Source organism: Leptonychotes weddellii, chromosome 9 (assembly GCF_054177405.1).
Source record: "Leptonychotes weddellii isolate Sample4059 chromosome 9, ASM5417740v2, whole genome shotgun sequence".
Taxonomy (NCBI): Eukaryota; Metazoa; Chordata; class Mammalia; order Carnivora; family Phocidae; genus Leptonychotes; species Leptonychotes weddellii.
Window position 1 is genome coordinate 43,602,396 of NC_138377.1, and position 18,045 is coordinate 43,620,440.

General features: G+C 39.0%; 1 protein-coding gene and 1 pseudogene across 1 annotated transcript in view; both read left to right on the plus strand.

Moving 5' to 3' along the window:
* L2HGDH (L-2-hydroxyglutarate dehydrogenase) overlaps positions 1-18,045 on the plus strand; it is a 44,232-nt gene that overhangs the window by 20,836 nt on the left and 5,351 nt on the right. Inside the window, exons 6-9 of the mRNA XM_081830545.1 lie at positions 1,002-1,036; positions 7,879-8,046; positions 8,968-9,125; positions 10,439-10,570. Coding sequence (XP_081686671.1) covers positions 1,002-1,036; positions 7,879-8,046; positions 8,968-9,125; positions 10,439-10,570 — 493 coding nt within the window. The remainder of the gene's footprint in view (positions 1-1,001; positions 1,037-7,878; positions 8,047-8,967; positions 9,126-10,438; positions 10,571-18,045) is intronic.
* On the plus strand, positions 599-664 carry LOC145723631 (U4 spliceosomal RNA; annotated as a pseudogene).

Sequence of the window (18,045 nt, forward strand, 5' to 3'; positions counted from 1 at the left end):
TGTTCATTTCTTCCTTAAATGGTTTTTATTTTTTTAATTTATTTTAAGATTTTATTTATTTATTTGACAGAGAGAGACACAGCGAGAGAGGGAACACAAGCAGGGGGAGTGGGAGAGGGAGAAGCAGGCTTCCCACCGAGCAGGGAGCCTGATGCGGGGCTCGATCCCAGGACCCTGGGATCATGACCTGAGCCGAAGGCAGACGCTTAACGACTGAGCCACCCACGTGCCCCCCTTCACTGGTTTTTAAGGAGATTTGGGCCATTTGAATCATTCTCCCAGTGTCCTTCTAAATACTAATATGATGAGCAAAATTGTTAAGTAATTAAGATTGGTATAGGTAGGTAGCATAAAATCAAATTTATGATCCAAGCAGATCATATTCTTTACCTGATGTACATATGCTTTTTAAGACCTTGAGATCCCATGTGCCTGATTGGGAACTAATTTTATAAATAGTTTATTATTGGAACTTTTTGTATTGTGATAACTCTTGCTTCTCTATGCAGCCTAGGATCTGCAAAGACTCAGCCTACAGCACTTAGACGAAAAGCACTCATTAGTCCTTTGCGAAAATACATACTAATTAATGATGATTAGCGTTGCACAGTGGCAGTATTGTAGCCAATGAGGTTTATCTGAGGTGTGATTATTGCTAATTGATTAATGATGATCTATCTATTTTACAGCTTGGTTTCTAGGGTTATAGTTCAGAGAAAAGCTGGGACTGCCTATGTTGGATCTGAGGTGGGGAGTGGCCTATAAGCATAGACTAAATGAATTAAAACAAGTTTAAAAAGAGGCCAGAGTTTTATATAGTATCAAATATGAACTAGTTTAATCTTGTTACTTCATAAAAAGCTTTAGAATGAAAAGTGGGAGGCACTCATGGTTACAAGATAAGAAAATTGTTTAAATTTGTTACTAGTATAATATTTCAAAAATGTAGGCCCTCTTTTACTAAAAATAAATCTTTCACTAATTCTTTCTTTTTTTTTCAGGGACGAAATATCCAATCGTTATAAGGAATACAAAGGTAAAGATTCTTAACACTACTTGCATCTACTTTATCTACTTTCATTCCCTCTCCTCCCTTAAAAAGTTGAATTAATCACAGGGCTCTTTTCTGTGTCCTTGGATGAATTTTGCCTAATGTAGAAGTTACTCTGAGAGAAATTCTTTGAGAGCAGTTTAAAAGCTTGCTTTTTAAGAAGGGTTTCAACCGAAAATATCTTCACAAAGTGATTGTTCCAGCGAAGAATATGATTATAAGTGCTTGGTGTATTTAAGGCAAAACTGATAAATATTTTATTGCTCTGCCTACTTAGCTGCATTAACTTATTAACTCTCTCCCAGTTAGAGGACTTTGGTGGAGGGCAGATTGCTCAGAGGGAAATGAACTGCTTTCCTTCATCTCCGTGTAGTCTAAAACAAGAGCTATTGAATGGCACAGAAGCATTGCATTTGCTGTATATTCTCTGATCAGAGTTCAGTCACGTGAGTAGAGTCATTAATGAGGTTGTAGGATTTATTACAGGAATTAGGTCTTACACAATTGTGAAGGGATCTGGGGAAGCACAGGTTCAGAAGGGGCGTTGGTAGATCATAGGCATCTCCAGCCAGTCTGCAAAGCCAAGTGTGTCCAACTGCTAAAGTGGGACTGCAAATGGGAAGCTCATGAAACATTCTGGGGGACCTCTTGCCTCTCACGCAAGTAGTGGGAGAGGGCAGCACTTGGTCAGTAGGATCAATAGTTGGGAAGCAGAGCTAGATATGGAGCTGTAATTCACTTAGCAGTGGGTTTTTGTCACCACCCTGGACTGGAATGACCTTCAGAGAATAATGGCTGCTGCTTTACTTTTGCCTGCCAGATCATATGCAATTTCTGTTTTGGTCAACTTTAAGTTGAAACCATTATAAGGAAGGGGATTCTATCTGTTATAGTTCCCAGCTTAACCAAATTGACAAGGTTAAACACCCGCAGTCCATCCCTTTTCAACTTGGCATCCATTTACTTATGACCACATTTAACTACCAAATACAGACAGTAGCAAAAATTATGATTCCACCTAACACGATGCAGCTATCTTTTATACAACTGAAGACATGCTAACTCTCCAAAAAAGATACGAAGTCCACCCAATCCATCTTTGGGTGATTTTCATTTCTTTTTAGCTGAGTCACATTCCCTCTTCGAGATCCTTTAACTTAAATACTGAGATGTAAGGTTACCCACTACTTAAATATATTAGATCAAAAGCTCTCAACTGGAGGTGATTTTGCCACCCAGGAGATATTCAGCAATGTCTGGAGACATTTTTGGTTGTCACAATTGATGGAGGGGGTCAGCGCTACTGTCATTTAGTGGGTAGAGGCCAGGGATGCTGGATGTGAGGGATAGGCCCCCACAACAAAGAGGTATCTGGCCCCAAATGTCAGTGGCACTGAGATGGAGAAGCCTCGTGTTAGATAATGGAGAAATGGTAGAGATGGGTGTATCAGTCTTCTTGTTTACCATATACCTTGTTTACCATATACCACAGGGTGGCTTAGAGAGCAGAAATTATTTTCTCACAGTTCTGGAAGCTCGAAGTCTAAGAACAAGGTGCCATCAGACTTGGTTTCTGGTGAGATCTCTCTTCTTGGCTTGTAGATGGCCGCCTTCTTGCTGTGTCCCCATGTATTCTCTTCTCTGTGCATGCACATATGCAGAGAGAGCAGTCTCTATTATCTTTTTTTTTTTTTTAAAGATTTTATTTATTTATTTGACAGAAAGAGACACAGCAAGAGAGGGAACACAAGCAGGGGGAGTGGGAGAGGGAGAAGCAGGCTTCCCGCTGAGCAGGGAGCCCGATGCGGGGCTCGATCCCAGGACCCTGGGATCATGACCTGAGCCGAAGGCAGACGCTTAACGACTGAGCCACCCAGGCGCCCCAATTATCTTACTCTTATAAGCACACCAGTCATACCAGACAGATTAAGCGACCTCATATAATCTTAACTACCTCCCCAAAGGCTCTATCTCCAAATACGGTCACCTTAAGAGCCGGGACTTCAATATATGCACTTGTGGAATTACGGACACAATTCAATCCGTAACAATGAGGATAAAGAAAGAATTGGGTAATATATAGTCAAATATATTTATTTCAAAGTCAGGAAGAAATACTCATAACCACTACATTCTTCATTTCCCTCAATGATCACATGGTTATGGCTGATATTTATAATTTCCTCCTTCTACTACATATTTCATAGCTCCTTTGCTCTTGGCAAGCATCTCAGCTAGTCATGTTCCGGTTTGGTGGGGGAACTCAAACTTTCATTCCTGAAGTGTCTGTGCCTTTAGTAGCTCTGCCTATTTTGGGTTGTGGTGGTTTCCATTAACTTTTATATCAGTATGTAGAAATACTAAGAGAGACCCCCAGGAGATCTATATTCGGGACATATTTCTCTTTATCATCCCTAGCACTCTCTGTGTGGTAGCAACTCTAATTCTCCTTGAGACTCATTTCCAGTTTCCCCCTTCAGTACAGTAATCCTTTCTGCCTGTTGATTCGCTGATACAAGGAACCCAAAGTGGTCTGGTATGGCAGTATCAACTTAGAGGATAATGGAACCATTTTTTATTCTCTAATGAAGCATTTCTCCCTTGGGAATCAAGACTTCTAAACATCAGAGCCCAAAATTGTGGCGATAGAAAGCAAAAATTTCACTAGTGAATTATTGTAGTAGTAAGGAGCTACTCCCATCTCTCCCATTTCTACCTCTTGATTTCTAAACCTGTGAATCCTGGCTCTGGGTGAAGCAACACCATATATTAATCATATAGAGCATCCTGAAAGACATTGCCCCAGCCCTGCAAGGTGTTGCCAGCCAGCTAGTTCTGTTTTGAATCTTCAAAAACCCATTCTACTTTCTGTCACCTAGCAGCTTCAGGACGATGGAGAAAATGGTCAGATCAGTGAATTCCACAAGAATGAACTTACTGTTATACTTCATTTGTTGTAAAATAAGCTCACTGATCAGAAGTAATGCTTCTGGGCAAAATACCATAATGGTGAATAAGACATCCTGTAGGTTCACAGATGGTGGTTTCCTCAGAAGCATTGTAAGCAGGGAAGACAGATCTATATCCAGAGCAAGTATCTATTTCAGTGAGGACTAAATGCTGGTTTTTCTTTCTTTCTTTTTTTCTTTTTTTTTTTTTTTTGATTGAAGTGGGCCAGGGACCATATCAGTAGCTCTGTTGATTTCTGCTGTTGGCAGATTGAGCATTCAGCAGTGGCTATAGGCAGATCAGCCTTGGGAAGTAAGTCCATGTTGCTGAACGCATGCATTACCCCCATCCTTGTTGCTCTAACCATTTAGTTCAGGGAGCCATTGAGTAAGGACAGGGGTGCCTGGGGAAAGAGGCTAATTAACATACATAGATCAGGTCATCCTGTCTACTGATTATCAAAATCTTCATCTGCCATGGTTAGTCTGAGTGAGCATTCACATGGAACTCAAATATCTTTACTCACTGAGCCTGTTTGGAGAGGTCCATTTGCATACCTTTTTTCCAGAGCTCTTTTTCCTAACCAACCAGCCATAGCATTAGTTATTGCACATGAAGCAGTATAGATCTGTACTTCTATCCATGTTTCCTTCTAGGTGAGGTAAACAACAGGTATGGTGTTCAAAGTTCTGCCCACTGGGAAGATTTCCCTGTACCACAGTCCTTCAGGGTCACTCCTGAGTGGGGCTCTCTGGTTTATAGCTGTTCAGTTTCAAGTGTGAGAATGTTGTGTAGAACCATGTGTAAACCAGGCCTGTGTTTTTCCTTCCTTGGTCAACTGATCATGGAGACCTTCCCATAGGGCCACAAGGGCAACTTGAAAAGGAGGAGGTAATTTAGCAGGACTAGGGGCCATAGGAATTTGAGCCACCTGCCTCTGTAACTTATGTATGCCTGCAGGACCTGTACCTCCCTGATCTTGTATATTCTGCTACCCCTTGATGACAGAGTACTGCTGTACACACCCAATTTTGTGGCTTGGTGAGTCAGACAACATACAGTTAATAATGTATAGTTCACATGGTAACTTAGTGATCTGTGGTCAAGTGTTGAGTCAAAGCCAGAAGCACTTTCTCAAAAGGAAAACAGTTATCTGCAGATGGTATAACTTTCCTCCAAAATCCTAAAGTTCTGTGTTGTGATTTGCCTATAGGGACCTACCAAAGTCTCCATAAAACATCACTGTCTGCCACAGACACCCTGATTACCATCAGATCTACTGGGTCATGTGGCCCAAGTGACTGACAGAGCATCCAGGATCTCCATTCAAAGAAGGATTAAAAGTCTATTTCTGCTCCCGCCCTCATCGGAAGGGCCATTTTCACTAGAGTATGGCATCATGTGAAAGAAGATATGCAGGGGCCTCTGGGATACCAGTGAATATGTATTTCACCCACAGTTGCTATAGCTGTTGCCTTTTATTTTGGCATTTACCTTTAGTATAAATATAATTAAACATTTTTATTTTTATTTACTTTTTAAAAAGATTTTATTTATTTGAGAGAGAGAGTGTGAGAGAGAGAGAGAGAGATCATGAACAGGGGGGAGTGACAGGCAGAGGGAGAAACAGACTCCCCACTGAGCAGGGAGCCCAACGTGGGACTTGATCCCAGGACCCTGGGATCATGACTTGAGCGGAAGGCAGACACTCATCTGACTGAGCCACCCAGGTGCCCAAACATTTTTTTAATAATTAAAAATTTTGAGTCAACTTATCAAGTTGAATGTCTGTGCTTTTATGAGAGGTTAAAAGAGGTTAAATTAAGAATAAATTTGGGGGGGCGCCTGGGTGGCTCAGTCGGTTAAATGTCCAACTTTTGATATTAGCTCAGGTCATGATCTCAAGGTTGTGAGATCGAGCCCTGTGTCAGGTTCCATGCTGGGCACGGAGCCTGCTTAAGATTCTCCCTCTTCATTTCCCTCTGCCCCTCCCCCTCCTCCCTCTCTTAAAAAATAAATAAATAAATAAATTTTGGGGGAGAGGATTTGCAAACTAAAGATTTATATGTTATATACGGGGAAAAAGTCTTTTTCACTTCTGAAATAGCAAGAGAGATGCATAGTTTATTTTTTTAAAGAAATTTTTGTTTGAACAAGTGCATCATTCAGTGTTTGCCTAAATTTTGATTTTGGATGTGAAATTAATGTATTACTGAATTTAATTATTATTTCATGTTTGGCATAAAATTATTTCAGGGATCTCTGTAAGTTTTTAGTCATTTCTTTCTTTGGAACTGTTCCCTGAGTTTTTAAAAGAGAATTTCTAGGTTATTGCATGGTGGTACCATTCTACAAATTGTCTTATTTTTGCATTTATCATAAGTCTTATTTACATTTTATGTTCCAAGAACAAAAGAATAGCTGACCTTTCAAGTAGGAACTAGTAGATTTATTTTGCATAAAAATATTTCAAGTACTTTTGGTATACCTCTAGATGAACTGGAAAGCTATTAACCTATTTAGAAGAAGGCTTTTTTTTGTTGTTGTTGTTGACATAGCTCTTTTACTTCAAGGATCTTAAAACTATCATGGTTTAGCTTAGCTGATTTGAATTCACTATGAAAAAGTTTTATCTGACTTTTGTCAGAAGTGTAAGTTGTATAACTTGAAAAGAGGCTTACCTTTGTAGCGAGGCAAAATAAGATATAGAGATAGAATAAGGCTGAATCAGTAAGGGCTGGAAAGAAAAAATGTCAAGACAGGTAGCTCTGAGGCTTCAGAAACAGGTTTTATGAGAAAGAAGTCTAGGGACAGGAAATTACCTGGAGCAAGGGGGGGGCGCTAGTTTTAATTTTTAATTAAATTTTTCTTATTTAATCTGTAGGAATTAAAGAGATGGGAATTAGAGTGTGGTAGGGAATTGGGGTTAAATGAAATCATTTAGGAAATAGGGTGACAAATTGGCTAATGCTGGCAGGGTAGAGCAAAAAATATGCAGATGATCACAAAATAAAATTTATGGGAAAATATAGCAGCCTAAGATTAGTAGTCTCCTAATCATTAAAGCAAACCTTAACTATAGTGTGTGTTCGCAGTAAGTGTGGATTGAAAGGATGAGATTTCAGGGCACCTGGGTGGCTCAGTTGTTAAGCAACTGCCTTCGGCTCAGGTCATGGTCCCAGGGTCCTGGGATCAAAAGTCCCATATCGGGCTCTCTGCTCCGCGGGAAGCCTGCTTCTCCCTCTCCCACTCCCCCTTGCTTGTGTTCCCTCTCTCACTTTGTCTCTCTCTGTCAAATAAATAAATAAAATCTTTAAAAAAAAAAAAAAAAAAGAAAGGATGAGATTTCAAAAGTAGCCTCAATTTACAAAGTACATATTGATCAGGAAGGAGAAATTGGTTGGTGGGTTGGATTTGAGCAAGATTATTGAGTGGGAAGCAACCTGAGAGTAACAGGGTAGTTACTCATAGATAGGACAGAAATTGTCTGAAATACAGAGGAGGCCATATTGGTGGGAGCCATCCATTTAAATGAAGTTTGCTTCTTAATACAGCGGTTAAGTTTCATGGTAGTTCTTAGTAAAATAGGGGTGTGTGTTTGTCTAACTTAAGTATCCTTGAAATGTCAATGATTGTACCTCTAAAGTACAAAATTTAAGGTGACATCTTCTTGCATGCTAATACTGTAAGTTTCTAGCTGCTACCTAAACGCTGAAGAACTTATTTTGCTGATACTTGTACTTAATTTCTTCTTTTAAAAGAAATAAAAAGAAAAAAGTCAATTTCTGTACCCTTACTATCCTTTCTATCATCTCTTTCCCCCCCTTGACCTATTTTTCTCCTCTCTACTTGCTACTGTTTATTTTCTTTTGCACTAGGGAGAGGAAGTTCAGTGTCAGTATGTTGTGACATGTGCAGGACTTTACTCGGACCGTATTTCAGAGTTGAGTGGCTGTAATCCTGATCCTCAAATTGTACCATTCCGGGGAGATTACCTGCTCTTGAAGCCAGAAAAATGCTATCTTGTAAAAGGAAATATTTATCCGGTAGGTAATGATGCTTCTGCCTTCTCACCCTTCTCCAGATGGCTGTGGGCAAAAAGGGAACGAAACAAAAACTTTTACTTGGGTCAGAAGTTAAGAGCTATTTTGAAGTGCTTTTTGGACAAGCCTTTCACCTGTTTCACTTGTCATTAAATCCCTAAATCTTTATTCTGAAATCATGGTAATGAAATTGTAATTAAGTGCCTACAAGTGCATGTCTCTAGAAAGCAGAGTGTACCATGGGAGGGACTATGAAGAACCCAATTCCTCCCCCTCTCTGGTGGAAGGAGCACATAAGAGAACTTTCCCTTATAGCATGCCCAGATACCCAGCTGAGAAAGATCTCAGTTCAGGATCGATAGGTGCAGAAAAGGGGATGTGACCACTCTGTAGTTTCATGGTATAGACAGAGCCATTTACATGAAGAATTTAGTCTTCTTTCTGGAACTACTAGGTTGAACCAGATGAAATTGCCACTATTCAGCTATTTAATGTTTTTGATGGTGCCAAAACATACATTTTATCTGCTTCAACCTAATGCATTTCCACTTTCTAAAAGCCTATACTATAAATGACTGTTTTTTCCTGGCAGCGCTGATTTTACTTGCCAGCCACATACATTCCTAGTTTTGGGTGAGGGGCTGGGGAGTGGGGAATAACCTGAACTAGGACAGTTCTCTCTCTTTTTTAATCCAGAAAGAGGAACACATGGGACAGTATATATTAGTGTCAATAGCATCACTGTTTCCTGTGTGGCATTTCTAGGCAGAAGCGTGTAAATATAGAAAGGAATATCTGAATAACAGATCAAAAGTAATGCAACCTAAATGCATTGGAAGAAAGTGTTTTATATTACTAGTTGAGTGTTTGCATGTATAATAGAATGCAATATGAAATGATAACTCTGCCATGTTAAATCCGTAGGTCCCAGATAGCCGGTTTCCTTTCCTAGGGGTTCACTTCACACCGAGGATGGATGGTAGTATTTGGCTAGGGCCTAATGCGGTTCTTGCCTTTAAACGAGAGGGCTACAAACCCTTTGACTTCAGTGCCAGAGATGTTATGGATGTAATTATCAAGAGGTAACTTTATTTATGTAAAAAAAAAAAAAAAAAAGATTTTTGTATGCTTATATTTTTAATGTGGGAAGTTTTGTCTTTCTTGATATTCTATTTATTGGGTAAATCCTCATATTTGTAATTGGTACATTTTTTTTTTTATTAATCCAGATTAGGAGCTTTGTGGAATAAACATAATGTTTTAACTACTTCAGGAAAATTCTAGGATGCCTAGGTTTCTCAGATGGTTTAACGTCTGCCTTTGGCTCAGGTCATGATCCCAGGGGCTGGGATCGAGCCTGCATTGGGTTCCCTGCTCACTGGGGAGGGTGCTTCTTCCTCTCCCTCTGCCATTCCCTCGGCTAGTGCTCTCTGGCTCTCTCTATCTCTCTGTCAAATAAATAAATAAAATCTTAAAAAAAAAAAAAAAGAAAGAAAAAAGAAAATTCTGATGAGCCGGGGTAGTGTCTTGGTCAAAAAGAACAAGACCAAGAGCCAAACACTTATCTGACAATCCAAATCTTGTTTGGCTAATCTAGTTGAGTTTGGAAAAAAAAAAGTTCTTTCAAAATTAGTAGATGCCTTACATTGATAAGATCATTTCAAGCCAGTCACCATTATTTTGAAAAGCACTGGAGAAATTGCTGATAAACAAAGTTGTTTCCTTTCGTGGAAAACTAACAATAAATTGTGTTAACCTAGATGGCAGATTATTTATTATTGTAAAGAATAACTCAGTGAGGTATTTTGTTTGGTCCTTTTAATAGTGTTGCGCTGTAGAGGGTTTCACATCAAAATCACTAGAAAGCTTGTCAAGCTGTACTCGAGTTTCACCCTTACTGATTCTGAAACAGAAATTTTAGGATGGGGCTTCCTAGCATGTGTGCTTATAAAAGCATATATATGTACACACAGGCTCCGTAGAGTCTCACTTGAGGATCTGGAGTATCTTACCTCTGGCTGACTAAAGAAAAATAGAGTAGATACTCCCATTTGCTTAATGGCTCTGATTTAAAGGTCTGTTAATGCCTTTTAGGTATGGTTTTGAAAGCGTATAACATTTGCATTAGAAAACCTTGCTTTTGGCAGGCTTTATAGAATTCCAATTTGAAACCAGCATTCCCTGGGAATTTAAGTTTGGAAGGTATTCATTCCTTTGATGAAGTTTCCTTCTTATATTGACCAAAAGTTGATTTTCTTTTAATATGTGTTTTTTTTTCTGATTTTGCCTATATTTCTGTGATGCCACCCCCCCAAATCTCATAGTTGTAAAGATGTTTTATAGTAATAAAGAATTGCTTTCTCTCATAAAGATTTTCTTTTTTTTTTGCTTTCAGTGGCTTGATTAAATTGGTGTTCCAGAATTTTTCCTATGGAGTTAACGAAATGTATAAAGCCTGTTTTCTCAGTGCAACAGTGAAGCACCTTCAAAAGTTTATCCCTGAAATTACTGTCAGTGATATACTGAGGTAAGGAAAAGCTATGAGGATTTCAAATATGGTCATGACCTAGGTGATCCTAGGAGGTGGTTCTGACTTGGTGATTTATAAGCACACTTGCAGAGTCTGAGTGCCCACTGAATCTTTGTGTGTCCTCTCTTTCCCAGCAAGCTGTTGAGTTCCCTTTGCAGTTCTGGCATCAGGCCTTGCTGCATTCTGGCCCTTAGTGCCCGAACTAGGTGCATTTATAATGTTCTAGGCTACCTTACAGCATTAAACTCAAATGTCCACTGCAGCTATATTGGGATGCCACCTTCACCTTCATGTCTAGCTGTCACTCATGATAAAAACATCTTGCCTGAAATTTTTTAATCTCCCTGGCTACTCACTATTGTCATTGCAAAGCCTTTTGATTTTAATTCTGTATAACATCATCGATCACCATGTTAACTAGGTAAGAAACACAGAAAACATTATGTTTTGATTGCATTTTACAACCTTTTAGACATACTTCTATACATGACATCTTCCTTTCTTCCTCTTTTGTTCTTTCTTGGGTCCTATTCCACTCAGGGATTGTAGCTGCAGGCCAGAAGTGGGAAGTAGTGTGATTAACAGTCAGTCTGAGTCCTGGTGCTCCAGGGATGTGAGGCCAAGGAAGGATAACTTAAAAAGGAAGGATAACTTTTCTCAAGGATAAAAGGCTCTCTGGACTTGAGCTGTACATTGTCCTAAATATCACCCAAGCCTATTTTCTTTTTCTCTTTGGTGATATTTTAGGGTGTTCACAATTTTCCCTGACCAAGCTATTGTTAGGCCTAATCAGCAATGTACTTTGAAGTACTCTCTGTCCGTGAATCCATCCCTCCATGAATCTCTAGGGTACTGAGTGTCTGTCTTCTCAGTAACAGCTGCTGAACTTGCCTGGAAAGAGAGCAATAATCATGTCAGCTGTCTCCCTTAGGGGAACTGAGTGTCATGGTCTAAATCTGACTGTAAGGTATCATTCTCAGCCCAGCCTCTTTGAATCCTTAGAAGAACTATTAAAACCCAGCTAATGTTTTTACTCTTATCTCTCTCAGTCCTTCTACTCACCTCCTGAAATGGAAGGGATAAAATTATCTAGGCTTTCTTTTCTTTCACTCACCTATAAATAAAGGCTTCTGTGTTTTCAGTGGTCTGCCTTAGCAGACTCCTTATGTTTTATATCTGAAAATAGATTGGTGAAATCTGGTATCTGTTATTGCTATTAATATTCCTTAAAAAACACAATAGGGTGGGGGCATCTGGGTGGCTCAGTCGGTTAAGCATCTGTCTTTGGCTCAGATCATGATCCCAGAGTCCTGGGACTGAGCCCCACATCGGGCTCCCTGCTCAACAGGGAGTCTTCTTCTCCCTCTGCCCCTCCTCCCACTCATTTTCTTAATCTCTCTCTCTCTCTCAAATAAACAGATAAATTTTTTAAAAAGATTTTATTTATTCATTTGAGACACAGAGAGAGAGAGAGTATGAGCAGGGAGAGAGGCAGAGGGAGAGGGAGAAGCAGGCTCCCCGCTGAGCCAGGAGCTCAATGTGGGGCTCGATCTCAGGACCCTGGGATCATGACCTGAGCCATAGGCAGACGCTTAACCATCTTAGGCACCCCTAAGTAAAATTTTTAAAAAAACAAAAAGCCCACAATAGGTGGACATAGTGAATTCTGTATATGAACAGTTGCAGTGAATTCACTACCCATATTCTATTACCACACTTTAATAGAAGTGAAAACTCCTTAGACCAGTGGATTCTATATGGTAGAACTGGGTTTTGGTGAGTATTCCTGTCTCTGGGTGTAAGGGTGTGAATTTAATTTTCCAGATTCATTAGCATGTAGCAGAAAAGGGCACACAGCACTATAGACAGGTATATTTAAGGACAAATTCAACCTAATCAGAGGGTTTCTCTTTGGAGACAGAAGCTGAACACATTCAGCAATTTCATATACTCCTTCCCTTGATTCCTGTAGCTATTAAAAGAAGGAAATTATCAGTAGCAAAAAGGAAGTTGTAGAAAATATGTTTGATACCATTTCATATATAGTTTATGGATTGTATATGTCCTGTGAAAATAGTAACGAGCATGGGAGTAATAAGCACCTAATTCGGGAGAGTGGTCACCTCTGGGGAGAGAAGGGGATGGGGTCAGAGTTACATAGGTGGCTTCTGTCATATCTATGAGCTTTATTTCTTCAGCTGTTTAGTAAAAAAAAAAAAAAAAGGTGTTTATTATGTTATTCTCTGTACCTCTTTATATGCCTGCAATATTAAATAATAATAATAAAATAAGATCACTAGACTTTCCCACATTTTGAAGCTCAAGTCCTGCCTGTCTTGCCCCTCAGTGTAGTAAAACCATAAATGCTCTATCATTAATATTGAGGCAGAAGCATATTAAGCAGTTTTAGATAGTCAAAGAGAACTGAAGCTGCACTTTCAGTGGGATATTTAGCTTAAGATAGTGTCCTTAAATTGCCACCGAAGGGCATCCAGCTTGACTTCTTACTGCTTAGCCAGAGCATTTGGGGCAATAATTTACTGGCGAACATTGGATTGGAATGTAAAGTTATAATCTGTCAAATACGTGTACTAGGTATAATCTGTCAAATATATTTCTCATTGTTAAGTGATGATTTCTAAGGTTCTTAATTTTAACTCTGAAGTCCTTCCATTTGTTCTGTGATTAATTTTGACATGGTAATTTAACAGTTTTTATCTGTTAGTACTGTAAGAGTGGAAAAGATGAAGACACATATGCCAGGATCCCCTCTTTTTCCCACATTTCATTTTAAAAAATGTCTTATTTGGGAAATTTTAGAGTAAGTTTTCAGGCAAGATGTTTTCATGGTGAGTGATAGCTAAAGACTATACTATGTCATTGTGAAAGGCAAAGGTGAAAGCCAAACATTCCTACAATTAAGGTGATCTAGATCAAGGTTTCCCAGTCTTGGCACTATTGAAATTTTGGTCCAAATAATTCTTTGTTGTGGGAGACTGTCCAGTTCATTATGGAATGTTTAGCAGCATCTCTGGACTTTACCCACTACTCTACGAGTTACAACCAAAAATGTCTCCAGACATTGCCAAATGTCCTCTAGGGGGTAAAATCTCCCTTGGTTGAGAACAATGAGTCTAGAGAATTTGGCAACCCTCACACTACAAAATACTCAAGAGTCAGGAGAAAATATAAAAATCCCTTGAAATACATTATAGTTTTGAATGCAACAAAGTAAGGAGCATCCCAGGAGCAAAAACAAAGAAAAAATTGAAAACCTGTGTACTAAGAAGAATTGTTACTGATATTCTGGGTAGGAGGGGGGTAGATTTGCTGATTTTCATGCAAATATAACTGATCTTTATTTTTATTTGATACATGATTTACATACAATAAAATATGCAGATCTTAAGTGCTCAGTAGATTTTGGTGGTTGTATAAGCTCATGTATCCACCACGTAAAGCAGGGTATAAAACATTAGGGACTTACATTTTAATTGCTGCTCAAATGCTGGGAAGGAGGCCTGTCTATAATAGGTAAAAACTTGGAACTGAGACCCCTGTGTAAAGCCAGGGGCTCTTGAAGGGCTATACCTTCAGTGAAGAGAAAATCTAGAAAAAAAAAAAAATCCTCTTGGCACCAGGAAGTGTTAAGGAAAATTTTGTCTGTCCTGGTCTTGGGGGTAGGGGGAGTGTGTGTGTGTGTGGCGGGGCGGTGGGTGGAATCTCCTAAAAATCTAGAAGCTTGGGCCTGCCCTCACAAGTGCTTAGAGTTTGAATTTATACTACCATCTTGATCTAGGAACCTTAAGCTGAGAAATTAACTTAAAAAGTAGATCCAGGAGTGCCTGGCTGGTTCAGTTTATAGAACATGAGACTCTTGGTTGGGTCATGAGTTCCAACCTCACGTTGGGTGTAGAGATTACTTAAAAAAAAAAAAAAAGTAGGTCTAGACTTGTTTGGATCCTTCTTCAAACTAACCATTTCTCCCTTTCTCAGTTTAAACAAATTAGAGAGACAGGGTAATTTGACCACAGACTGAATATTGTTGATACAAAACAGTTACTAGTTTTGAATTATTATTTTTAAGAATCCTTTTAAAAGAAATGAAGTGAAATGATATGCTATCTGGTATTTCGTTTAAAATAATTCAGTTGAAAAAAGGTGGATAGTGAGTGGAGATGTAGATGAAACAAGATTAGCTGTGTGTTGATTATTGTTGAAGTTAGGTAATATATAGATTGCAGTTCATTATGCCATTCATTTTACTTTTGTATGTGTTTAAAAATTTCCATTAAAAACAAAAGTTCTTTGAGGGTGGTAATACCCCTGGAGCACCAGATAGAAGCAAATGTAAAACCTTTATGGAGGGATATAACTTCAACCCAACCCCTATAGAATTCTCCTAGATAAAATCCTGCTGTTCTCAACAGGACCTTGCCATCAAAAGTTATAAAGCACCATAAGTGAGAAATAAGCAGATAGAATAAATACCAGAATTAGACCTCTAATAACTTTGGTTAATAGTAATGTTAGACCATAAAGTAACCCAGTGAATTTAAGTGGATAATAGTAATATTAGAATCCATAAAATAACCCAGTAACTTGAAAACATGAAAAAGAATAAGACTCCCTCCCCCCAAAAATCTGGGCAAATTTGGAAACCAACTAATTAGAATTTCTATAAATGAAGAATATAGTTCTTAAATTTTAAAACTCAAATGACTAAGTTAGATAGTTGGTTAGACCTACCTTAAGAGAAAATAAATAAGTTGAAAGGTAAATCTGAATAATTAGAGAATGACATTGCAAGATAAAGGTGCATGATGTAGAAATTAAAAGACATGGAGAAGAAAATGAGAAGATTCCAGACTATATATTTCATAGGATTTCCAGAGAAATTGAGAAGAGGCAATACTTTGAAGAGGAGTATTTAAGAATTTTCTAGAATTGACAAAAAAGACATAAAATTCACAGGATGTACGGTGAATCCCATCTGAATAAATAAAACAAAATACAAGAATGGAAATAGATTATATAACTTCCAAATTAGTACAGGAGGAAAAAAGAATGTAAAAACTCATGGGGCGCCTGGGTAGTACAGTTGGTTAAGCATCTGACTCTTGGTTTGCAAGGCTCAGGTCATGATCTGAGGGTGGTAAGATCAAACCCTGGGTCTGGCCCCATGCTCAGAGCAGAGTCTGCTTGGGATTCTCTCTACCCTGTCCCTCTGCCCCTCCCCACTGCTCACACTCACACTCGCTCTCTAAAATAAATGAATCTTAAAAAAAAAAAAAGAAAACTCAATTAAGTCAAGAAAGGAGGTGAGAAAAACCCAGAAAAATCAGGTTAAATAGCATAAAATAATATGGTAGAAATCAAACATATCAGTGATTACAATAAATATAAGTGTGCTTAGTAGTTAAGACAGAAATTGTCATGTTGGATTAAAAAAATTCATCTGTGTGCTAGGCAAATTGCTTATTAGAAGAAAGATGAGGTAGGAGCACCTGGGTGGCTCAGTTGATTGAGTGTCCAGCTCTTGGTTTTGGCTCAGGTCATGATCTCAGGGCCATGAGACCCAGCCCCACGTTGGGCTCCATGCTCAGTGTGGAGTGGGCTTGGGATTCTTTCTCTCCCTCTTCCTCTGCTCCCCCCACCCCCCACCGCTTATATTCTCTCTCTCTCTCCCTCTCAAATAAATAAATAAAATCTTTTTAAAAAAAGATTTATTTACTTGTCAGAGAGAGACAGTACAAGCAGGGGGAGCAGTGGGCAGAGGGAGAAGCAGGCTGTCCGCTGAGCAGGGAGCCAGATGAGGGTCGATCCCAGGACCCTGGGATCATGACCTGAGCCAAAGGCAGACGTTTAACCAACTGTGCCACCCAGGCGTCCCAATAAATAAAATCTTAAAAGAAGAAGAAGATGGAGAAGAATGAGTACTAGTCATTTTAGATAAAATACACTTTAAGGCAAAAATTACTAGCAATAAAGAAGGTCAGTATAAACTTGTTGCATATAATAACAGATACGAAATACAGAGAATAAAAATGGACATAACTGCAAGTAGAAATCAACAAATCTACAGTTGTGGGTGATTTTAAGACCTGTTGATAGAAGATAGATCAAGCAGGTAAAATATTAGAAGATTTGAATAACACAATTAAAACACTTGATTGAATATGTATAGGACTCCACAACTCCCATTACAGAATGCTTGTGTTATTCAAGCCCTCAGAAAATATATACATACAAAGGCTCAAAAAGTTCTAATCCCCAAATCAGGTTCTCAACAAAATTCAAAAACTGGGCATAAAAAAACCATGTTCTTGGGCGCCTGGGTGGCTCAGTTTGTTAAGCAACTGCCTTCGGCTCAGGTCATGATCCTGGAGTCCCGGGATCGAGTCCTGCATCGGGCTCCCTGCTCAGCAGGGAGTCTGCTTCTCCCTCTGACCCTGCCCCCTCTCATGCTCTCTCTCTCTCATTCTCTCTCTCAAATAAATAAATAAAATCTTCAAAAAAAACCATGTTCTCTTATCAATCCTTTTAGGGTGAAGATTAGTAACAAAAATGCCCCTGCTTCATGTTTGGAAATTAAGATGAACTAGTTTACTTTCCCTATACAATATGCTCATGTGAACTTCTATTTTTATTTTAGATTAACAGTAGATCCCATGGTGAGTTTTATAAAATACTAAATTGTCCTATTTGGAACTGGTCAAAGATGTCAATTGTAGACTTTCATAGCTCTTTTCCAACTCGCAGGATAATGCCTGCCACAAAACAATAAAGCAATAAAGACAGCACTCTTCAGATGAAGGAATGCCATTAGTTACATAGTCACCTTTTGTTTCTAGACATATATAAGGGTTTAGAATTTACATTCCCATTCAATTTAGCTATAAATATATAGCTACAATAGCACTAAACAGGTCAATGTAGCTGAATTCACAAATATTAAATTTGCTAGCTTGTTCTTTCAGCTATTAAAAGAGATTTTTAAAGAATTAGAAGTTAAGGGGCACTTGGGTGGCTTATTTAAGCATCCGACTTTTGATCTCAGCTCAGGTCCTGGGTTTGGGACCCACATTGGGCTCCACGCTGGTTATAGTGCCTACTTAAAAAAAAAAAAAAAGAATTAGAAGTCAAAAAATTAAGTTTCTAGCCTTATTGAGTACTTACTATGATTAAGGCACAAATCTAGACATGAGGGTGAAGTGGGGGTGTTGTATAAGATGTTGGCCCTTGGGGCACCTGGGTGGCTCAGTTGGTTAAGCATCTGCCTTTGGCTCAGGTCATGATCCCAAGGTCCTGGGATCGAGCCCCACGTCGGGCTCCCTGCTTGGCGGGGAGCCTGCTTCTCCCTCTCCCTCTGCCTACTGCTCTGCCTACTTGTGTTCTCTCTCTTTGCCAAATAAATAAATAAAATCTTAAAAAAAAAAAAAAGATGTTGGCCCTTAAGAAAGTTATGGTTC